Raw genomic sequence first — 25,817 nt, forward strand, 5'->3', positions numbered from 1 at the left:
TGAATGATTGCTGAGAGCTATGTGAGGGGGGAAAAAGTTGAATCCATGAATTTAATTTGCCAAGAGAATATGCAAAAAACCATTAACCGAATTAAAGTAATTTACGGTAATGCAGTGCTTTGGATGTGGTCAGGGTGATGATTTTTTCAGCCTGAATATCTGCAAAAGTCCCCACTGGCTTTGTATTAACAGGAGAGGAGGTAATGCACGGTCCAATTAGCTTTATAACGTTTGCTCACTCAAAGATCACCATGTAAAATATTGATAGTGCTATTAGTGATGGCTCTATATGTGCAAGATGATACCAAAGTGCTTCACATTAGGTCACATATGCCAAATTAGAATTGAACTACCTAATTCACTGAGCAAAAACAGGGCCAGTGCTATGGGGCATCATGCAACACATTGGGTGCAAGGGCAGAGATTTCCAAAAAAAACAGAACATTGCTCTTTGCTTTTAAACTGCAGGGTAATTAGGACCCCTCGGGAACTTTAATAATGGTTTACCCAAAAATGATGATTCTGTCTCCACTAGTTCCAAACCTGAGATTCTTTCTTTGGTTGAACACGAATGAAGATTTCAGGCCCATACACTCGGCGCAAGGAGCAAGACGTGTTTAGCATGATTTGTTGCTATGTCATCTCCCTTAATTCCGATAGGCAGGTCAGACTGTCAGGTGATACATATAAACACATTTAGATCATTTACTGTAATCATTACTATTGGACTGTGAAGAGACTTTCAACCAGCACAACAAAAAATGTTTCTGAAGACAATCACCTACTGCACCTTTAAGCTAGCATGCAATCTCGAAAATGTGTAGAGGTGACATTTGTCTTGAAAAAAAAAAAAAAAAAAAATGTGAAAGGCAAACTAACTCAATCACCATCTGCTACAGCGGACCCCAGAGACAAGGGACACACAAATATACTTGCACCAGGACACAAAGCCCCAACACAGGTACAAACTGAAGCTCACACAACAACAACAGTGACAAATACATAGAGATGACAAAATCCACCGAGGAGTACATAAACCCAGAGGCTTGTGAAGGGGTTCGCAATTAAAATAGCCCACGACAACAAGCGACTATCTGCAGAACGAATCAGTCAGCTTAATGGGGAAACGTCTTTCACTCATCGCATCGCATTGTTTCATACCACTTCACTGACTGATTACCACACAAGCTGTTTATAGGATTTTGTTAATTGCGCATCACATCGAAAACATTATTAGGCAAGACGGTAAATTAGAATAGTAATTGAACTCTTGATACGCAAAAGCCCAGTAGACTGTGATTACCCTGCCCTCATTAAGAAATGCGGCTTTCTAATGATATCACAATTTCTGTATGCATAATGACTAATCACAAGTAGTCTAAGTCACTAAATACAGGAGAGAAAGAATCATTTCTGATACAAAGTTTTTGATTTAGTTTTCATTTAGTTGCATGCAACATCGGTTTGTTAGTACATTAAAAAATACAGGATTCTGGCTAATGCATATGTCTATTTTTTCCAATTATGTTATCATTAGCTTGTAGTGAGGAATCATTAAAAAACAAGAAACATGTAAGAACATAAAATGACTGAAAATAATCATTTTTAAATAGTTTTTTTTAATTCTCTACAGATTTGATTGATTTAATAGACCTTTTTTATCTGGGAATTTTGTGATATTACTTTGATTATTTCTGAAATGTTTCCACATGCATGAATTTGTATGTGATTAAATTTTGTGTGTGAAAGACGAGGTTTAAGCAGACCTTTCACTGCAAAAATGTTTTCTTACTCCAAAAATAGTAGTGTAAATATCTAATAAATCTTAAATCAAGAAGTAATTTTTTTAGAAAACATACACTTACCAGCCACTTTATTAGGTACACCTTACTAGTACCAGGTTGGGCCCCCTTTTGCCTTCAGAACTACCTTAATCCATCGTGGCATAGATTCAACAAGGTACTGGAAATATTCCTCAGAGATTTTGGTCCACATAGACATGATAGCATCACGCAGTTGCTGCAGATTTGTCGGCTGCACATCTATGAATCGAATCTCAATTCAATTCACCTTTATTTGTATAGCACTTTTACAATGTAGATTGTGTCAAAGCAGCTTCACATAGTAGGTTGTAGTAAATTGGAACAGTGTAGTACAGTATTTTAGTGTTAAAGTTCAGATCAGTTTAGCTCAGTTCAGTATGGTTTAACACCACAGTGTGGTCTCCCGTTCCACCACATCCCAAAGGTGTTCTATTGGATTGAGTCTGCTGATTGTGGAGGCCATTTGAGTACAGTGAACTCCTTGGCATGTTCAAGAAATTGGTCTGAGATGATTCGCGCTTGATATGGTGTGCTATCCTGTTGAAAGTACCCATCAGAAGATGGGTACACTGTGGTCATGAAGAGATGAACATGCTCAGCAACAATACTCAGGTAGGCTGTGGCGATGACACGATGCTCAAATGGCACTAATGGGCCCTAAGTGTGCCAAGAAAATATTCCCCACACCATTACACCACCACCACTAGCCTGAACCTTTGATACAAGGCAGGATAGATCAATGCTTTCATGCTGTTGACATCAAATTCTGACTGTACCATCCGAATATTGCAGCAGAAATCAAGACTCAAAATCTTCTATTGTTCAATTTTGGTGAGCCTGTGCAAATTGTAGCCTCGGTTTCCTGTTCTTAGCTGACAGGACTGCTTCTGTAGCCCATCCGCCACAAGATTGGACGGGTTGTGTGTTCAGAGATGCTCTTCTGCATACCTCGGTTGTAACGAGTGGTTATTTGAGTTACTGTTGCCTTTCTATCAGCTGAAACCAGTCTAGTTATTCTCCTCTGACCTCTGGCATCAACAAGGCATTTGCGCCCACAGAACAGCTGCTCATTGGATATTTTCTCTTTTTTAGACCATTCTCTGTAAACCCTAGAGATGGTTGTGCGTGAAAATCAGCAATTTCTGAAATACTCAGACCAGTCCATCTGGCACCAACACGTTCGAAGTCACTTAAATCCCCTTACTTCCCCATTCTGATGCTGGTTTGAACTGCAGCAGATCGTCTTGAACATGTCTACATGCCTAAATGCATTGCGTTGCTGCCATGTGATTGGCTGATTAGAAAATTGAGTTCACGAGCAGTTAGACAGGTGTACATAATAAAGTAAGTGTATTTTTGTACAAATGCTTTTTCCTTCTGTTCAACAGAAAACGTGGTATTTTGAATAATGCTAGTTCATGTAAGCTACATAGTCATTTTATTTTCCCTACTATGGATGTTAATTGGCACCAGCAACAACCATTCTTCAAAATATCTTCTTTTGTGTTCAACAGAAGAAAAAAAAAACATAAAAGATTAAAACCACATAAGGGTGAATAAATGACATGTTAATTTAAATCTATAAGTGAACTATTCCTTAAGGTTAGTAAATCTTATGCTATAGTCAAAAACGGGCCTGCAAATAACATGGGAGGGTTTGAAATCTCAAACGCCTGCATTCAAGTAACAAAGCATGTTTTAAAAACGTCATTACAAGTGTAAAGCGATTCAAAATTGAGCCCTGAATTCCTTAGTAGTGCTTTCCTGCCAAAATTGACCCATTGAAATGTCATTTAAGCCAGGAACTGAGAGTTTGTGCAGCGTCTAGACTCTGATTCATGCTTAAAAAAATACACCAAAATAACTGGCATTCAGCAAAGCACCATCTGCAACAAAAATGCTGGAGCTCCTATGAATGATAACAGCTTTCTGCATGATCTGATACACTGAAGAGGATAAGTATCCCTTAGTTTTGGAGACAGATAAACAGTGTCGGCTTTCGCAAATTTACCTTGCTCCTGTGAACGCGACGCGCTGACATTTCGCACAGTGCCATTTATCAGAACGCTAGCTAATAATGTCCTCGTGTATCGCTCAACTTGAGTCAGAAATTCAATTTGGGTTTAGCGCCGACAACAGATGTGTGCCCAAATAATTATTTGTTCCAATCACTCCGTTCAAGTGTAAAGTAGCTAACCACATGGAGCAATGCTAGTAACCAAACTTCTTCTTATATTCTGTAGACGTCAATGCTTTGCTGCTTTAATGTGGCACCAATTCAGAGTCACAATGTGCATGCTGTTGTTGAACAAACGGAGGCATTTAAAAGCAATACTCTTGCTCTCAAGTAACTGTAAAACATAAAATCATTATCTGAATCAATGCACTTGGATAAGTACAACTGGTTTGGTATCTGAGGGTGTATTTACAGCTGGTATTAAGACATGGTGGTCGATTGGGTTGGTATTATGATGGACTGGATCAGTAATAAACAAGGGAAACCTCTCTATTATACACTATCAACCAAATTTATGATAGCGGAGAGTCTTTATGAAGATGGGTATTTAAGTTTAGAGTAATTTTATAAGGGTTAAAACCACTAAGCAAATTTTAAAGCCGGGAAATTAATTGAATATACTTTATTTATTAAGCAATGGTATTTAAAAACACATTTATTTCATATGAGTTTCGAATATACTATTTATTACAGTTTATAAATGTATTTACAGGTCAGTGCCAATAGACTAGTGGTTGGTGTGCTGACATACAGTATCCTTGGGTCCTAGCTTGGCTACCTGTCCTGATCCCATCCTCCTTTACTCCATCTAACTTCACTTCCTGTCATTTTACAGGAATTGCATCTTATCAAATAAAGGCAAAAATTGCTACCCAAAATTCTATTTCCAGTACATAATTGTCAATAAATAAATACATAAAAACTAATCAAAAAAAAAAAAAAAAGAGAAAAATATGTCATTTTACAGGAATTACATCTTATCAAATAAAGGCAAAAAATGCTACCCAAAATTCTATTTCCAGTACATAATTGTAAATAAATAAATACATAAAAACTAATAAAAAAATAATAATAAATTCAAAAACATAAATAAATTAAACAATAATACTAATATATATATATATATATATATATATATATATATATATATATATATATATATATATATATATATATATATATATATATATATATATATATATATATATATAACCCAAATTTTGTTTAGCGGAAAGAGGATTTTTTTTCTAGATATTTTTCTGTAAACAGTTATAAAAAAATGTGAAAGTTGTCTTTAATCCAGCTATAAATAAATAAATAAATAAATAAATAAATAAATAAATAAATTAATTAATTAATTAAATTTGTTTGATGATGGCGATCGAAACATGTGAGAGCTTAACAAGGTTCCACTACCCCATCACAGACAATACTGCTGTAATTCTTTTCACATGTCAGTGTATATTATCCATACAAGTTCCACATACACGTTCTGTAATGTTTCTACATAGATTGTTTTTGTGACCATGTCAGAGGGGAGTGCCAAGAAAGGAATCATGCCATGTTGACATACGACTGTTCTACGATGAATTATTTCAAGTGCAGTAAGGGCCAATACTTCTAAATTGCGTTTTTTTTTTTTTTTTTTGGTTGTTTTTTTACCAAAACCAGTTACCAAAAATTGCTGTTCTAACACTTTGCCTAAATGATACTTGTCATTCTATTTAAGGCCTAGGAATTGTATAGAATGCATAGGGAAAGTATGTAAAATCTTTACAAAAGATTTTAGAAAATAAACAACTTTTCATTTTTTGCCTAAAACCATCAGGCATTCTATACAATACCGGGACTTGCCTGTAGCATATATATATATATATATATATATATATATATATATATATATATATATAAACTGTATTTTAAACTGTGACTTACAGTAGATCATTAATTACAAGCAGATTGCATTTTATCAAATGACATTACTGTAGTCTCTTGCATAATAGCAATACATTGTGTATGTATTGAGATGTTTTGGAGTTGTGGAGCATAAACCCTGAGCAGTGTTTTCTATGGCAGATGATGACGAGCTTGCATGTCTGTCAGGCTAAATTCAATTTCCAGTCGCAGCTGGAGCCGCCGGCCTGCTCTGCCCTCGCCAGTCCTGGCATGTGTGCTGAGTTATGGGCTGAAAGGAGCAGCACAACTGATCTTTCTTAAGGTTGAGGTTTCTGGGAAGGTGAGGGCACAGATGACTATTATAACTGCAGACATCCACAAGAATATGCATTTGGACTGAAACAGGCAAGAGTAAAGCGATATGAAGAAGAAATGTTGTTTGGGGGGTTGAGATATAGACGGTGGAAATGCTATTGTCATAAATAAAAACAAAAAAAGTTCAAACATTTCCAATAATATAAAAAGTTATACATTTGTTGTGTAGTTTGATATGAAGGGAGTGTTTGATTGACAGGTTCAATATGAAAGCAATGTTTCAGGGAAAGTAAAATCTGGATAAGATTAAAGATAGATTGAATTTAGTCTGACAAATATGCAGGATAAAACCTTTCAGTTTTGCTAAATCAACGATTTAAAAAAATATGTAATGCTGAAAAAATTTTCTGGAGAAAGTGTGGTTTGTTTTATTTCAGCTAGGATAAAAGCAGTTATACATTTTTTAAACAATTTTAAGGACAAAATTATTAGCCCCTTTAAGCAATTTTTTTTCTATAGTCTACAGAACAAACCATCATTACAATAACAACTTGCCTAATTACCCTAACCTGCCTAGTTAACATAATTTATCTGGCTAAGCTTTTTAATGTCACTTTAAGCTGTATAGAAGTGTCTTGAAAAATATATAGTCAGATATTATTTACTGTCATCATGGCAAAGATAAAATAAGTTAGTTATTTGAGATGAGTTATTAAAACTATTATGTTTGAAATGTGTTGAAAGATATCTTCTCTCCCTTAAACAGAAATTGCAAAAAAAATAAAAAAATAAACGGGGTCTAATAATTCAGGGGAGCTAATAATTTTGACTTGAACTGTATATATATATATATATATATATATATATATATATATATATATATATATATATATATATATATATATATATATATATATATTGCACTGTATATCATATATTTTTCAAGAAATCTTACACATTACAAACATTACAAATATTAAAATACTTTTTTAATGCCACAAATGTCACAAAATCCCCAAAACAAAGTAAAATTAATAAATGAATAATTTTGCCGTTTCAACATTTATCACATGCAACACTAATTTAGTACACTGTGTTGTAAAAAACAACAACAACAACAAAAAAACGTTTACACTTGTTTAACTTTTACACATTTTACAATAGTTTTTTACAAATAAATAAGGCAGGAATGGTTCATTTATATCATAAAATACTAGTAAATAAAATAATACAGTAAACTGTGTGGTACATAAAAATAATAATGATAATAAAAAAATTATATATATATATATATATATATATATATATATATATATATATATATATATATATATATATATATATAATTTTTTTATAAAATATATATAAAATAAAAAAAATGACTACGCCTATTCAGTGCAAGTGACATTTGCAATCCAGGCTCACTGTGAAAATGTACCTTTAAATAAATTTCTAGAGGGTGCCAAATACGTCCCAAGAGGTAAATTTTTTTCCAGCTTTTTTTCCACCAGAGGCCGCTTTGTATGCTTTTTCAGATCTCAGAGTGCCATTTCCGCCTATTCTTCTTGCGTAAATCCACCGCTGTCGACTGACTGACTGACCAACTGACTGACCCACCCTCCTCCTTTCCTAAATCCAACCGATAGTGTTTTTAAAAGCACGGATTGACCCCCACCAAATTTCCTAAACCCAAACGATAGTTTTTTCAAAAGCACCGATTGACCAGTCCACCCACTTCCCTAAACCCAACCAACAGTGTTTTGAAAAGCAATCCAGAAAAAGCAAAGCCCTTGTGGCAGCCTGATTTTTACCACATTTTCAGATTTTACCACATTTTCCCCTTGTTATTTACTTCTTTATTTTACTCTTTGGCTCTTGTTTTTGTTTTCTCTGCAGGATTCAAACCCTGCCGTTGTGGTCAACTCCTCTCTGCGTCTCAAGTCCGCCAACGTACATGGCGAGCCAATGGCCAAACTTGTCCATACAGAAGTATACGGTCAGCTGGTAAGCGCGTCATATCACCCTGTAGCATTAGTTTTAAAGACGAAATACAGCCGAAATACGTTCCTCTGGCTACATAATTTGTGATCTCCAGAATGTATATAGGGGTACATTTTCAGAATGAGCCTATGTTGAAAAGTTGTGAAGTTTTAATAAACAAATACAGTTTAGAAATGTTGTTCCCCACCCCCTCCTCAATATTCAGTTTCAGTCGAAAGTACATTACCATACTGAAATAAAAACAACTTCCAGTTCATACAGGCTTTAGGTTACATCACTAAAAGCCAAACCATTTTCCTAATGTCGTCCAAAGTTGGCAAAAACAAACCTGAAAGCTAGCCAGCTTAACCGTCCGCATGGTATAGACCCCTGGGCCGTGTTTGTGTAAAATAAAAGGCGCTGTGTGATGTTGGTTGTGCTTGTGTGTGTGATGGTGCCTGCGGAGGGTAGAGCTCTGGGGCTTTACGCTGGAGACGTGCCAGGCTTTATCTGCCTTTTCAGTTAAACACACACACCAGCGTCGAGTCTTTTGCTGGTGTTTTGTATTCTCCTCTTATCTTTGTTTTACTGTGCTTAGCCCTTTGAAGTCATGCCACATAGCACACACTGGCTCTCTCCAGACCCATTCACAGTCACATCAGCCAGTGAACAGTAGAGACCACCGTCACCGACACTCAGCTAGGAGACTTGGAGCGGCAATATATTTCCAATATCCTCAGATATATCCTATTCAAACAAAGGCAAGATGATTCCAGAAGAATTATGTTTGGTTGAAGTCTCATGTCTTCTCAATGCTAATGAGTATTTGTGTCTAACGTGTGCATAAATTAATGTTTATTTCTTAGGATTTTTAGGTCACACTTTATATTAGGTGGTCTTACCATGTACTTGAATCATAAAATAAATACAATGTACTTACTGTGTTCAAAATGTACTGCAGAACACTTCTTGCGCTCTTGAGGTTGGATACGGGTAGGGTTATTGACAGGTTTGGTGGTGTGGGTAGGTGTAAGGGTGGGTTAAGGTGCAAGGCAGGGGTTCTCAAACTTGTTCCTGGAGGGCAGGTGTCCTGCAAAGTTTAGTTCCAAACCTAATCAGACACCAGACACACCTGGGCTAGCTAATCAAGCTCTTACTAGGCTTCCTAGAAACATCCTAGCAGGTGTGTTGAGGTAAGTTGAAGCTAAAATCTGCAGGACACCGGCCCTCCAGGACCAAGTTTGAGAACCCCTGCTGTAAGGGATGGTCAATAGTGTAATTATAAATGTAATTACAGAAATCAATTACAATGTAATTACATGCAGTTATGTAATCAATCATAAGTACACAATACACAATAATTATGTCTCACCAGTGATCGTAACTCCATAGATTGCTGGAATTCACACACTATCGCTTATAGACTACAAATCTGCCATTCTTGGACTACATTTTTTAAACATGCACTCCGCTCACACACACATTTCCTAATTCTTACTGATTACAAACGCACCACCGGAGGATTGTCAAGGACTGATTACACACAGCATTTAAACAGCACATACACTCATTCCATTTGCCGAGTTTTGTTTACGTAGATGACATTACAACACGTTTACCTTGTCTCGTTTTCCTTTGTTTTTGACCCTCGCCCAGTTTGTCTTTTAGTCCTTGTCTGCCGTCTGCCTTCCAACCTCGCGCCTGTTATTGTACTACGATTCTGGATTGCCTTCACAAATCTGTTTGCACCCGTGTTGACCATTGCTTGCCTGTCATCCTTAATAATAAACCTGCATGTGTATGTGTGCGAATGAGTGTGAATGGGTTTTCCAGATATGGGTTGCGGCTGGAAGGGCATTCGCTGCGTAAAACATATGCTGGATAAGTTGGCGGTTAATTTTGCTGTGGCGAACCCAGATTAATAAAGGGACTAAACCCAAAAGAAAATGAATGAATGAATAACTATGGCATTTGCCTCAATTAACTCTTAATTTGCTGCCTATTAATAGTTATTGAATAGCTAGTAGTAATTAGGTAGGATTAGGGATGTATCATGCAGAATATGTGCACTCTTAAAAGCGCTGAGTTATTTATTTAACCCAATGGTTGAGTTAAAAATTAGTTGGGTTATTTTTAACATTTATTAGGTTATTTATATAATAACTCAACCAGTTGGGTTAAAAAAATATTTCAATGATCAACTGATACAACTGACACAGAACAGCTGTATGTTAACAAGTGTGTGTAATGTTGTTTATTTAAGCTCAAACGCAATAATACGGCTGTTATTTTTTTTTATCAAACATGTTTAGCTTTCTCCATGTCGAGTGATTTTTATATCCATTTCACTTACACTCTTCAATACGAACGCTTTATAACCAGTCTTTAATAAACAGATAAAAATGGTTTCTCTACCGTCCGTGCTCATCTCTACAGTTGTTGTTATTGGGAAAGCATTCTCACCTTTAGGACCCAGTGGAGACTCCATTCATTTCCCGTCCACTCTCGGTGAAGGTATGTTGCTTTTTTATTTATTAAAAAAACACATTCTTTTGCAAGGAATGTATATTGTTCTATTTTAGTATATAAATAATTATACAGACACACAAATATACTACTTTTTATTTAGGAAGTTGAAGAAGTGGAGAATCAGAGCATTAAAGTAGTTACTATTATTCACTGCTAGAGGGCACTGACTTGATCTCAACGTTTCTTTTTTTTTTTTTTTGTCATGAAAAAGTCATCCTGGACGAGAGCATAGGCTTGTTACCATCGTTTATCAGAAGAGGATTCGTTATCCATATCAAGGCACGTGATTACTATTAAGAGTTAAATGTTATTATTACTGTTTGTGTGTACTTTATAAAAGGGCCTGAATATTGCATTGCATTACTTAATTAAATACTTAAATGCTAATACTTAAAAACTAATAAACAGCCAACATGTAAATAATAGTGGGATAATAAGCTACTATTTAATAGTGAGAATTGCTACTTAAACTAAAGTGTCACCAGAACACAACCACTGGGTTCACAATATTTGTGTATTAAATAGCTATTAAATCAGATTTGCGTATGATAAACAATCAAGTCAACTCACCGGCGGGTCCAGGTCCTCAGCATGTACAGCGGTCACTATGGTCCCCTTGACAGCGTTGGGTGCCACCATTCCCCGGTACAGCGTTTGACTGAACACTGGTGGGAAGTCGTTCATGTCCTGCTCAGACACAGAACATCAAACTGTGATTAGTGCCTGCACTCCTGCTCTTTTCGACTGCCTTTACTCTTTTGCAACTGTCAGACTGTGTGCTAGCTCAGGTCCCATTAGCTGGCTCCCAACACTAAAACACTAAGCAAAAATGGCATTTATTCAATAGTAGATCATGCAGTACATTAAGGATGTGTCACAGTGCTTGGTGCCCGGGGACTTTTTGGTGGGCGAAAAAGTCGGGTGAGACATAATTATAACTGCTCAGAGAATGCTAAAGCCAGAGGAAAAGGTTACTAAAGAGAATAAGGAGAACATTCTGATGAGGAGGTGCTAACATGCCGCAATAGCATAGGACTGAAGCCCCAAAAAATAAAATAATTGAATATATGTTTATATTTTACTTATAAACAATTATTATTCATAATAAAACCTGCAATTTGCCCTAAGAAGCTCTTGATTGATTTCAACCACACTAAAAGTATGTTAAAAACATTTGAGGGGAAAACTACTCAGCAGGCATAAGACATCAACATGACGTCAGATTGACGTTGTACCTCAAGTCATTGGAATGTTGCATTTTGTTAAGAAATGAAAACGTCAGGCCGACATTAATATTCAACGTTCAACCAAAAAACAACCACTAGGACATCTATCAGACGTTGGATTTTGGCTGGTAATGACTTCATTACCTAAATCTAACCTTATATTAACATCTTATGACATTCTGGGCTTTATTTTGACGATCCATGCACAAAGTGCAGGGCACAAACGCATTAAGGGCGTGTTAGCATCCAATTTTACTAATCTAAGGACGGAAAAATCCGCTTGAATGTTTTGTGTATGTGAATTGGGTAAGCTTAATTGTCGGTAGCATACGTGTGTGAATAAGAGTGTATGGGTGTTCCCCAGTGATGGGTTACAGCTAAAAGGGCATCCGCTCCATAAAACATATGGTTTCCTCTGGGTGCTCCGGTGTCCCCCACAGTCCAAAGACTTGCGGTACAGGTGAATTGGGTAGGCTAAACTGTGTGTGGATGTTTCCCAGAGATGGGCTGCGGATAAAACCATGCGGGATAAGTTGGCGGTTCATTCCACTGTGGTGACCCCGGATTAATACAGGAACTAAGCCAAAAAGAAAATGAATGAATGTTTGTTTCATGCTTTCTAATTAGTGATTAAAATAATGCCGCAATCTTCATTTAAAAGTCACAATATTACCGAAAAGGCAGATGGAGACTATGCAGAGGACATTTACTTTTTCCCCCTCCACAAAGTATATATAAAAGGTACAGAAAGAGTGAAAGTGTAGCAGGCTCCCATGAATGCTGATGACACAGGTGATTCTGGGAGATGCAAGAAACGCAGTGTGACCTAATATATCGAATACAGCAGCCATCCCGAGTCCAAGGAGAGGCCAGAGGGTTCAGGTATCCAAATTACACCCCCCTCCCACCACTACCATCCCTTATGTCCTTCCCAAGAGAATACGCTTATTCAAGGATGTCCTTGAGTACCGACTAATAAAACTTTGCTATTGCTCACATCCCCAAAATAAAAGGTCCCGGGAAAGGCACTTGGAGTGAAATTGGTATTTTTCCCCCCTCTTATTGTCCAATCCAGCACATCTCTGTATGTCTTCTCTTTCCCCAGATGAAAAGTAAAACCTGTCAAGTCTTAAAGTAAATCTGCAAAGCGTACCGAGTTCATGACGGCGCTCTTGGGACTGTTTTCTCCATCAGGACTGTGCCTTGGGGGCTTCTATCCCATCATAATCACTCTGATATCCTGAGCCTCCATGCATCAGGTAGCACACATTTATTTCCGCCGCTCACTTCTGCTTTTTCATTTTCCACAGCAACTAATTATCAATTAGCCACACCGTGCACAGAAGGAAAATTAATAAATAAACCCAACACAGAAACAATTAGGGCTTCTTGTGAAGACGTAATAAGCCGTGTGTTTCCTTGCATGAAAATGCTTGCGCTTAAACTCTTTTTCTTTGAAGCTGAACCAGATCCACAAAAAAAAAAGAAAGCTGCGGGTGCTTTGCTAACAGAAATAAACAACAACAAAAAAATAACAATAACGTAATGCCAAGAAATATTAAATGTCTTACATTGCCCTAGTCGAATGTTAGCTCTAGTTAGCTCTTTTGTTAAATGGCACAGAAGAATAAATGCTTCATTTGAACATGGGAAGCAATGTTGTATGTTCAATTGCTAACCAATAAAAAGAAATACATAAATACACTCAAAGAAAATGACATTTGTGGATTTGTTCAAACGACTTAGTAAAATTGAGTTGAAACAACGCATTTCTTGAGTTTTTTGGGAGAGACAACTTAATTGCTTTATGTTCAATCTACTCAAATTACTAAAAATTATTAAGTTAACGTAATTCCTTCATGTTGTCTCAAGGCAAATCAGTTATGTGGAACTCAGCATTTTTTACAGTGTACCTACACTACCTGACAAAAGTCTTGTCATTGATACCAGTTGTAAGAACAACAAATAACTTGACTTCTAGTTGATCATTTGAAAAAGTGGCAGCCCAAAAAGCGGCCCAATCATCACAAATACTGCAGAAGACCTACTGAAACCCGCAGGGACCCAAGAGTCTCACAGAAATCAGTCACAGCAGGATGAACCGCCAACTTTTCCTGCATATGTTTTACACAGTGGATGCTCTTCCAGCTGCAACCTATTACTGGGAAACATCCATACACACTCATTTACACACATAAACTACGGACAATTTTAGCTTATCCAATTCACCTATAGTTCATGTCTTTGGACTGTGGGGGAAACCAGAGCATCCGGAGGAGAAACATCCAAACTCCCAACAGAAATGCTGACTGACCTAGACAAGGCTTGAACCAGCGACCTTCTTGCTGTGAGGTGATTGTGCTACCCACTGTGAGGACCAATTTATATTTAAATCTTTCGTACATAAAATGTATTTAAATAACGCTTACACCGCACCAATCATGTGAGAGTATGTGATAGGCCAAAGACAGAAAATAATTAAAGAAAAATAACCCATATCCAAGCATAAAGATGTCTGTTTTCCAAAACTTTGTGGGTTTTTCTGTTTTTCCAAAACTTTTCCAGGCCTGGAAAATGGCATGTCAAAATTTCATGACTTTTCCAGGTTTTTCGTGACTGTATGAATCCTGAATATTACGCAGTGATGTAGTTACCTAGCTGGGGACTATTTTCAAGCACTGTATAATATCATTGAGACAGTGAATTTTAAAACTCATATTAAAAAATATGATTACTTTCAAAGAAGTCCAGCTAAAAGATTCAATCTAAGAAATGACATGCTTTTTTCCAGCCAAACGACAGCAGCATCTCACTGAAAAATGGTCATGGTGACCTAAATACTGCAATGATCTCTGCAGCATTTTCAGTGACAGCTAATTGACATTCCTCCAACTTAATCTTCAGAGACCTTTCAAATCAGCTGGTTACACAACAGAGGTATTATGGGTGTAAAGACCAATTCAGACTTAACATATCTTTAGCTGTCAGAGTCCGCAAGGTTTAGAAGCGTCCACTGAAAAAAAAATCACAATATGCCAATAGTTGTCCCGGAAAAGACTGGAAAAGACCAGTATGGATCTCCTTGTCATTTCCAAAAACCATCGTCAGCCAACTAAGGCTGAAAGTTCCATCATTACAAACATAGTTCAGCAAGTTGATGTTTTCCTAAATCTATCGTTCCAATGGACAATTACAAAGGCCCAATACCAATTCTACCCCTTAGCCCTTCACCTTACCTCTACCCCTCATTTTCTGTATTCACGTGAAGGGGTAGGGGTGTCCCAATTCTCTTTAGCTTGAAGGCGTAGGGCTAAGGGGATGGGGTAGATAAATGTATTTAAGAGAGGTTTATACTGTTCGAAATAATTAAATCAAAAGAAATCAATTAAATTAACGATTAAAATTAAGTTGTTGTTTCGGGAAACACCCCAGGTTAGTGCTCAGGGCATTACAAAGAAAACAGCTCACTGAAAAGTCTGGATTTAAAAGAATTTGGTGCAAATAAATTAGTCAAAGAGTTAGACATAATTGAGACTTGAGTCTTACCAATACAGTGACAGTAACAGAAGCCAACCCTGGGGGCATTTTGCCGCTTCCTCCATCCAGAGCCTCCACCACAAAGGTTTGCGTTGTTGCGTTCGGTAAGAGTTTCTCGAAATCCAGCGACCGAAGCACCTTCAGCTCTCCGGTGAGAGAGTTCACCGCAAACAGCTCTCTGGCCTCTTTGGTCCTGATGCGGTATGTGACATTGGCATCAAGATCGGGGTCCAGTGCCTGTGTGAGACAATCATCGGATGAGTAATCTTACTCTCAGTGTTAATTAAACTCTTAAACATCATCTGAATACAGCAAATAATCAGGTTACATTAATGACTGGAACCAATCCTGCGGTGACCCTGAAGCGATGAGTAAATTAGAAAGATTCCTCACCTGCAGTCTCGCAAATTAACCATCACTGCAAATTGAACAACATCCTGAGAGGACACGGACCTTTAGATATTTCTGTGAGGTACAAGTGTAGCTTCTGAGGACAGAACTAGGTTTGGTGGGTTGCAAAAATAAAATGCAAGGTTGTTGTAGCCTAACGTTGGGTCAAAAAGTGTCATTTAACCTAAGTGTAAGATCGTCCTGGTAGATTGCAAAAAGATGAGGAATTTAGCTTAGCTTTACATAAATCATTAAACCGGATTGAAGCATTAACATCTCACTCAAAAAAGTGAGAAAAGTGATAATAACAAAGAACTATACCACTGGTTTGAGATTATTAAGGAAATCCTAGCAACAAAAAAACTTAAATACATGTTGAAAATGAAAATCAGTGCGTTCAGAAAGAGGAAAAATATATATGGGTATAGTCAGGGCTTTACATTAATACCTGCCAACCCGCCAAACACCCACAGGTAGATTTTAGCTGTGGCGTGTTAGACAGCCCCTTCGACTAGCCATTTTGGCTGGTTGGAAATCGTTTTTAAATTGTAGTTTTCCTAAAAACAGGGTTCGACAATAAAGATGGCCCAACATTCGTGCAAATGCGACCCTACAATCGAGAAGCAGCATGACTGACGAAATTATGTTCGTGCAGGCAAAAGAAAGCTGGTTGAATACTAAATGAGAGGATAATCACTCGTGCCAACAGCTGATGTGATGCTCCCGACTGTTTAAAACACGTGTGCGCTCCCGTTTTCTTGCTTGTAACAACCGTGCCTGGAAACGCAACTGGTGTGATCGGCTCTCTTTCAAATAGACTGGACAAAAAGTTATGCTCATGCACGCACAGTCCTGCGGCTTTCAAGAGCTCCAAATTGGTCTTTTTGTAAGCAGCACCTTTTGCTTTCGAACAGGATATAGGATATTAACTTATCATGTGTTGACACATTATTTAAAATTTGTGGCAAAGAAATAGTTATTTATTTATATTTGGTGTGGTGTCACGGTCAGTGAGGGGAAAAGGAGCGAAGACCCAATTGCAGAAAAAATGTAGGATTATTTATTATAAAATACAAATAAAAATAAAAATAAAAGGCAAAACAAAACTACCCCGAAGGGGAAAACATGAATAAAAAGGCAAAAACAAACTTGACAGGGCTGGCAGGACAAAACAGGACTGGAGACAACAAGACAGAGTAATATCGACGACGAACTGGCAAAGGACTGAAAACATGAGGGGGGTTATAAAGCAAAAAAGTAAATTGACACACAGGTGAACATGACAAACTATTAATGAGTTCACAAGGAGGGTGGGACTAGACAATAGACGGGAGAGCGCATGACACAGAGAGACAACACAAGCCATGCGCTCGCATAAAACAAGACAAGAACATGCAGCCAATGAGAGAACTCATTAACCACATGTTCATGACAAGACAAGCACAACACTGAAGCACACGACAAAAGCACGTGACCACGATGTAAACACATAGCCACGTGCTTTAACAATAGACGCAAGACACGAGCACACGATGAATGAAAACTCACCGTGCGCTCACACACGCAGCGTGAATGAAACACCACGCTGCAGACAGACGAAAACACAAACACGAGTACAAGAGCGCGCGCGTCTGAGGGACGCCACATCAAGAGGCAGCGCGCACACTCTGTGTACACCCACGACGGCGCGCGCACACAGAGACAGAAACAGGACCAGACATGGGTAGTGTCAGAGCTCTGCCACCAAAACAAGAATTTACAAGACCATAGTGGCAGAACCCTGACATGTGGTCAGAGATAAATTTTGTAAATCCTTTGAAATCCATGTGAAATAAAAACTTATTGTGATACAACACTATGAAAGCATGACCCATGTGCTCATGCTCACTGAGCAAGCTCATACACAACATACACAAAAAATGAATTAGGAGGCAAGTGGACATTCCACAAAATCTAAATAAAGTAATTTAAGCTCAAAGAGTATTACATGACATGTATTTTGATGTATCAAAATTCATGTCTTTTAGCATGTCAAACTCATATTTATGCATATTAAATATATTTTCCCAACAAAAAACTTGCGGCTAGTGAAAATGGCGAGTGGCTAGTAATGTTGGAAAACTACTAGCCACACTGGCTGGTGATCAAAAAAGTTCATGTTAAGCCTTGGGTATAATCTAATATAGTGGAGTACGGTTTAAATATGACACGCACGTATACAACATCTCTGTTGTAATCACCAGCTGTGTTTTGTGATAACATATATGATATGAAGATATAATAAGTCTGTTATAGCGGAGTTTGGTATATAATTTAAATATGACATGCAGTTGTACAATATCACATTTTTTTATTGTTGTTGTGATTTTTCTTCTTCTTTTCTTTTTTATTTGCATTATTAAAATTTTATATAAAACTAAATCAAAAGTTATAAAAAAAAAAAAAAAAGCCCAACATTGGGTTTGTCCCTATTTCACCCAACATTGAACAAGCCAGCATTTTTTAGAGTGTGGGCCATACAAACAGCAGCAAAAACAATGCTACAGTAAATGGGGATGACAAAATACAACTATAAATCCAACTGAAGGTCACTGGGGGAAAAGTGCCCGTGGAAACATTTTTGGAAATTGCTTCTTAAGTGTCAGGAAGTGGCACTAAAAGCGCATCTGGTTTTATCTACCTGCATATTGTGGCACTCTGCCAATGAACGATCCAGTGAGTGGCGCTAAACATCAGCAGAGTGTCCCAACCTGCTTCTGGAGACTCACTGTCTTTCAGAGTTTACCTCCTACCTAAATTACAAACACTTCAGGTTATCAAGGTCCTCAGACTCATCGGAGGTTTCCCAATTCAGAGGCTGTATTTGAGATTGCCCCTATACCCTTAAATTGCGCACTTTTAAAAGAAGCAGTCATTTGTAGTGATGTCTGAAATCATAGTGGACTTTCTGAAGTGCGCGCAGAAAAGTACCAAGTCACAACAGAAGAATACACTCTTAAGAATTGAGATGTGCTGTAATCTTCCTATTGCTCACATGACATTCACATATTTTAAAGGGGACCTATTATGCAAAAATCACATTTAAAGGGGGTTTGAACACAGTTTTGTGACAACTGTCTGTGAATATAACTAGCTTCTTATAGAAAACATTTATTTATTTAATTTATTTATAATTACACTACATTAAAACAGTCTGGAGAAACAGTTTGACTGACATGGTTCCGTTGTACGTGTCATCAGAGGGAAAAGCCCAGCCCATTAGTGACAATCTCTTCCTCATTAGCATAGGATGTCAGTCTTGTTTTTGAATCTGCCACTATGCTTTGGTATTGGTAGCTCCACCCTCTTTTGAAAAAGAACCCAATCTCATTGGAATTTAAAGCGACAGTCACCAAAATGGCACAATAAGGATTAAAGCCTAAAAGGGGCAGTTTTAAAGAGCTATAAAACATTTTTTCTGTGGTATTTTTAGATGAAACGTCATATACACACACCACGGACATCAGACTTATTTTACATCTTTTGATAAGAAGCATAATAAGCCCCTTTTAACTTTTGGCATCTAAATTTTCTACATCAAAAGTTGACGGAGCAGAGATAAAGATCCCATAATTCAATTCATAACTAAACATAAATATATTCTGTTCAAAAATAAAGAACAAAAAATCCCTGTGAAATACAGAACCTGCTTATTAATGGGTTTTTATTTACACTTTATGTCACATAACCAGCGATCGTTCGCCAGAGATCGCTGGTTCTCACACGAACACCATGGACTACACTTCCGCCTTTTCATGGACTACATAAGCATACATGCTCTCCGGTCACACTCACTCATTGACCCATCCAGTTTGCCGAGTCTTGTTAGCTGTTTCAGTGACATTACAACGCGTTTCTCCCTGTCTTGTTTCTCCGTGTTAGACCCTAGCCTTGTTTACCTTTGTTCTCCTGTTTAGCCGCCTGCCTTTAGACCTATTGTCTGTTTATACGACTATGATTCTGGACTGCCTGAATATATCCGTTTGCACCTGTTTGATCATTGCTTGCCTGACGCTGAATAAACCTACATTGTGGATCTTACCTCCAGTTGTCTCTGTCACTCCTCCCGTCGTTACACTTTAATTATGGTTAATTTCAGCTGGACTTTAATGAATATACATTATGTGTAGTTGATTTTCTTTAGTTAAAAAAAATAAAAATAAGGTAGAGAAAATAAGCATATTTTGATGTAATCAGTAAAAGTATAAAAAAAATCTCTCACGTATCAAAGATCAAACATTAAAGCCTGCATATGTGCAGTTAAATTCTATAATATGTTGTTGTAAATTTTTCTGTGATTTTGTCTAGAAAAAAATTACACCAGCGCCAATATAAGTTTGATAACTTTACTTTCTTTACTTTTGCTTCTTTGTGGAAAAACTTCTGGTACTGTGCTGAAAGACTTTCAATATACTGTAAAATCTGGATCTCAAAGCAAATCCGGTTGAGAGCTACTGGTGTAACATAGGCATGAGATGCTGTTATTGTATGTGTGTGTGTGTGTGTGTGTGTGTGTGTAGCTCCTATGACCAATTATCAGAGTGAAAACACAGGCGAAGGTAGAACAGAATAGAAAATCATTAACACTTGTATAACCTGCTATCATAATCTAACAAGTATCCCATTTAAAAAAAACAACAACATATGCTGTGTTTTGAGTGCTGGTGTTCCTGCTTTGCTTTTTCAACTAGATTAAATGGATAGTTCATGCAAAGAATAAAAGGATAGATCATCCAAAAAAAAAACAACCATTTCTGGCTAATTAACTTACCCACATTATAGACAATGTAGGTGACTTTATTTCTTTAGCAGAACATTACAGGAGATGTTGTGCTTTTACCTTTTGTGCTTAAACATTTTGGGTGAACTTAAATCTCTTTAATCATTATGTTCTCAGTTTGCTTTTCCTCTAAGGGAGAACACTGTTTGTGCATTAATTAATGTAAACAAATTGAACCTTCGCTTGAGGTAACTAACATGCTCTCGGTCAGCTTAACTGCTTAATTACTTCTGATTTGTTAGCTGATAGCATGGCTGCCTTCACAAGTAAGAAGTGAGCTTATACTGCACTTTGTAGTGTACTCCAAGTAAACTTGGAGATAAAATATGGCAAAGGTTGTTCTGATGACCTAAATTTAATATATACTAGTTTGGTGTTTGTTCAAACTACTTATTGAAAATGAGCTGAAACAACACAACTCTTGAGTTACATTGAGTTTGAATAGGTTTTGTTCAATCCACAAAAAAAAATTAATTAACTTAATTCTTAACTTAATTGTTGTATCAACACAAATCGATTGTGTGGAACCCAGCAAGTGTCTGCCATTTGTATTATTATTTTCTACCATAGCTTTTGAAGCATCTATTGAACTTGCAGTATAGACATATCAGAAGCATTTAAATGACTCAATGCACTAACAAAGTTTGCTCAGTCAAACTGGCAGCTTTGTTTAGCGCTTTCATGCTCTACACTAGGCAAATGAGAGACTCACATATACTGTAGCATAGTCATGTACTCAAATAATATTATGACATTAAATGGAGTTTCCATGAGACAGAAATGTGTCATGCAAAAAAAATAAAAATAAAATATTTATGTTTGTGATGGGGTATCTTTTGGAATAATGGTTTTTTATTGACTTCTAGTTGATCATTTAATATCAGAAGTGGCTTATATGAAAGGCAAAGGCCTCTAGATTGCGCTTATTTTACCTAAATAAAACATGATATATGATATAAAATATTATTTAATTAGGACAGTAAGCTCTGACTTTGCTTAGACAAAAGTCACTTAAAAGGCGTTCATGCAGGACTCCTAGAGTTCATCAAGATTCTTTGGATTCATCTTCAGTGCCTCCTCCTTCATCTTACCCCAGACATGCTCAATAATGTTCATGTCTGGTGATTGGGCTGGCCAGTCATGGAGCACCTCGACTTTCCTTGCTTTCAGGAACTTTGATTTGGAGGCTGAAGTATGAGAGAATTTGCTCTCTCTTGTGGTTTGTAATGACTCTTAAGATAGCAGAATATACTGCCTAAACTGTAAGTTTTAAGTATAAAATTATTATTATTATTATTATTATTATTATTAACAACATTATTATTATCATTATTATTATTATTATTATTATTATTATTATTATTATTATTATTATTAACAACAACATTATTATTATTATCATTATTATTATTATTATTATTATTATTATTATTATTATTGTTAACAAAAACAACAACAACAACAACAACATTATTATTTGTTATTGTCATCATCATCATCATCATCATCATCATTATTATTATCATTATTATTATTATTATTATTATTATTATTATTATTATTGTTATTATTATTGTTATTATTATTGTTATTATTATTATTATTATTATTATTGCATTTTCAAGTAACCATAATAATATACAAACTATAAAACTTCTCGATTTAATCTCAATTAGCACACAAGTAACAGCCTAATATAACATTCATACTGAACTTTAGTACATTATTTTAAATGATATAACTTCGGCTATATACAGTAAACTCCTTTTCAAATAATTGAATGCTAAAGTTTACTACATTGTATGTATTTTTGCATGTTGAAAAACCATTGTAGGCAGGCTACTGTACAAACGCATAATGGATTCATCCTAAAGGTCAAGTCAACAAGCAACACATTCCAGTTAAATTAAATTCAAGCCAAAAACACCTTAACAAATGTACATGTCGGACTTGTCAAGTTAATACACAACATAAGCAAAGAAGCAGTTTCCCGAGGCTAATTTCACAAAGTCATGTTCTTGTTCTCACAGTTTTCGAGGCATGCATTTGTTTGTTTGTGTGTGTGTGTCTGTGTGTGAATGATGTTGATGATGATCATACAAAAAATATACAGGGGGTCTAATAATTCAGGAGGGTTAATAATTCTGACTTCAACTATATATTTGTCCAGTGCTTTTCAACAAGCTTTCAATTTCTAATACTTTTGGCATTTATTTTGCTCCATAGAAGACTTCATTAAACTCAAAACCCCAATATGTTTGTGTGTGTGTGTGTGTGTGTGTGTGTGTGTGTGTGTGTGTGTGTGTGTGTGTGTGTGTAACTTACACTGATGTTGAGGATGACAGTCCCCACTGGGCTGTTTTCTGGCAGTGTGGCGTGATACGCAGGTGGAGAGAAGACTGGACTGTTGTCATCCACATCCAGCACAGTGATGGAGAGCGTGATGGTGGTTCGCCGAGGGTCTTTGGCCCCATCTGAAGCCTGCACGATCAGATCATATTGAGCCCTCTCCTCCCGGTCTAGAGGCATAGCGGTGAAGATGCTTCCATTTGGACTGATCCGAAAGAGATCCGGGTAACTGACCAGACGGTAGCGGACCTGTCCATTAATGCCCAGGTCCAGATCGGTGGCCTGGATCGGGAAAAATATATATAAAAATCAATCTTCTTAAAAAAATTTAATAAAATAAAGGCATGAACAGTTTCATTTAATTTGATTTAATGGTGTGTGTGTGTGTGTGTGTGTGTGTGTGTGTGTGTGTGTGTGTGTGTGTGTGTGTGTGTGTGTGTGATGTGTGTTGAAGATTGGTCGTAATTTTAGTTTGCATTAAATTGAATTTGAAAATGCGTTTTAAATGAATAAATAGATAAAGTGATAAATAAATAAAAAACAAACAAACAAATAAATAAATAATAAAAAATAAATAAATAAATAAATAAACAAACAAACAAGTAAACAAACAAATAATACAAATACATAAATAAAACAAACAATTAAACAAACAAATAATACAAATAAATAAATAAAAAACAAACAAACAAATAAATAAAATAAATGGAATAGATAAATAGATTACATAAACAGATAAACAAACAAATAAATAAATAAAGCAAACAAATAATAAACAAAATAAAACACAAACAAACAAGTAAATAAAATAAACAAAATAGATTAAACAAATAAATGAATAAATAAAATAGATTGAATAGATGAACAGATAAAAAATGAATAAAAATAAATAAATAAAAACAAAATAATAAATAAATAAAAACAAAAAAGCTAATAATGCACAAAATAAAATAAAAAACAAACAAACAAACAAACAAGCAAACAAACAAACAAACAAACAAATAAATAAATAAATAAATAAATAAATAAATAAATAAATAAATAAATAAATAATCTGTACATTTTCTATTAGGGATTATGATTCTTATTTTAAGAATCATTATATCGAGAGACATTTAAAATGGTATGATAGGAAATAATTTGATTTAAGATTTTGTTGTTATCCTTTCATGAACAAAAAAGTAAAAAAAAAATAAATAAAATCAGGTAAATACATTTTTTTGTAAATTATGCAATTTTATTAAATCATGCAAAAAAACTGAACTTCTTTCAGAAAAATAATATCTTACTGATCTTAAATGTGTGTTAAAATATGAATAAAGATTTTTGCTGCTACTGCTTAAACTAATTTAAAATGAGCTGAAACAACAATTCATGAGACTTTTTTGGACAACTTTGATTGAACATATGAGTATATTATGTTTTATTATGCCTTTTTACAGTGTACTTTCAATTTAGTAAATTAATTAATGCACTTTAGGTTTAGTATCACGCTACTGTATACACTTAAGGTTTAATTTGGTCAGTCTATTCATAGAAATTGCTAGTAGTTCAGTTTTCATAAACATCTAATTAACAATAAATAACAGTTTAATCCACAAACAATTACAAACACATAAATATAAAGATAAAATTTTCAAGAAGAAAGACTGAAAAAAGTGCATAGGTCAATATTAATGTACTATATAATACAGGGGTCACCAATCTCGGTCCTGGAGGGCCGGTGTACCTTCAGGGTTTAGCTTCAACTTGCCTCAACACACCTGCCTGGATGTTTCAAGTATACGAAGTAAGACCTTGATTAGCTGATTCAGGTGTGTTTGATTAGGGTTGGAGCTAAAATCTGCAGGACACCGGCCCTCCAGGAGCAAGTTTGGTGACCACTGATATAATATATACATACAGTTGAAGTCAGAATTATTAGCCCCCTGAATTATTAGCCCCCCTGTTTATTTATCCCCCAATTTCTGTTTAACAGAGAACAGATTTCTAAAAATAATAGTTTTAATAACTCATTTCTAATAACTGATTTGTTTTAACCTTGCCATGATGACAGTAAATAATATTTGAGTAGATATTTTTTAAGACACTTCTATATAGATTAAAGTGACATTTAAAGGCTTAATTAGGTTAATTAGGTTAACTAGGCAGGTTAAGCTAATTAGGCAAGTTATTGTATAGCCATGTCACCCTGCAGCCCAAGACCGGTTACTCACTGAAGCTAAGCAGGGCTGAGCCTGGTCAGTACCTGGATGGGAGACCACTAGGGAACACTAGGTTGCTGTTGGAAGTGGTGTTAGTGAGGCCAGCAGGGGGCGCTCAACCTGTGGTCTGTGTGAGTCCTAATGCCCCAGTAAAAGTGAAGGGGACACTATACTGTCAGTGTGCGCCGTCTTTCGGATGAGACGTTAAACCGAGGTCCTGACTCTCTGTGGTCATTAAAAATCCCAAGGCACTTCTCGTGAAAGAGCAGGGGTGTAACCCCGGTGTCCTGGCCAAAGTCCCTCTATCGGCCCTTAACATCATGGCCTCCCAATCATCCCCTCTCTACCGAATTGGCTCTATCACTGTCCCTCTACTCCACCAATAGCTGGTGTGTGGTGAGCGCACTGGCGCCGTTGTCCTGTGGCAGCCGTCGCATCATCCAAGTGGATGCTGCACACTGGTGGTGGTGTGGAGAGACCCCCCCTCATGATTGTGAAGCGCTTTGGGTGTATGGCCATACACAATAAATGCGCTATATAAATACACATTACATTACTACATTACATTACATAACAATAGTTTGTTCTGTAGCCTACTAAAAAAAAAAAGGTTTTTAAAGAATTAAAAGCTGCTTTCATTCTAGTCGAAATAAAACAAAAAAGACTTTCTCCAGAATAAAAAATATTATCAGACATACTGTGAAAATTTCCTTGCTCAGTTAAACATCATTT

General features: G+C 36.2%; 1 protein-coding gene across 51 annotated transcripts in view; it reads right to left on the minus strand.

Annotated features, from left to right (window-relative positions):
- pcdh15b (protocadherin-related 15b) overlaps positions 1 to 25,817 on the minus strand; it is a 513,920-nt gene that overhangs the window by 105,480 nt on the left and 382,623 nt on the right. For all 51 annotated transcript variants that reach the window (XR_015944907.1, XR_015503430.2, XR_015503428.2 and 48 more), the window contains 3 exon segments: positions 22,858 to 23,163; positions 15,333 to 15,560; positions 11,131 to 11,247 (listed from right to left, as the gene is read on the minus strand). Coding sequence is in view for 21 of the 51 variants with exons in the window: in XM_087274983.2 (XP_087131109.1) it covers positions 11,131 to 11,247; positions 15,333 to 15,560; positions 22,858 to 23,163 (651 nt within the window). In the remaining 30 variants the exon portion in view is untranslated.

The sequence above is a fragment of the Danio rerio genome, chromosome 12, assembly GCF_052040795.2.
Source record: "Danio rerio strain M-AB ecotype USA chromosome 12, GRCz13ab, whole genome shotgun sequence".
Lineage (NCBI taxonomy): Eukaryota > Metazoa > Chordata > Actinopteri > Cypriniformes > Danionidae > Danio > Danio rerio.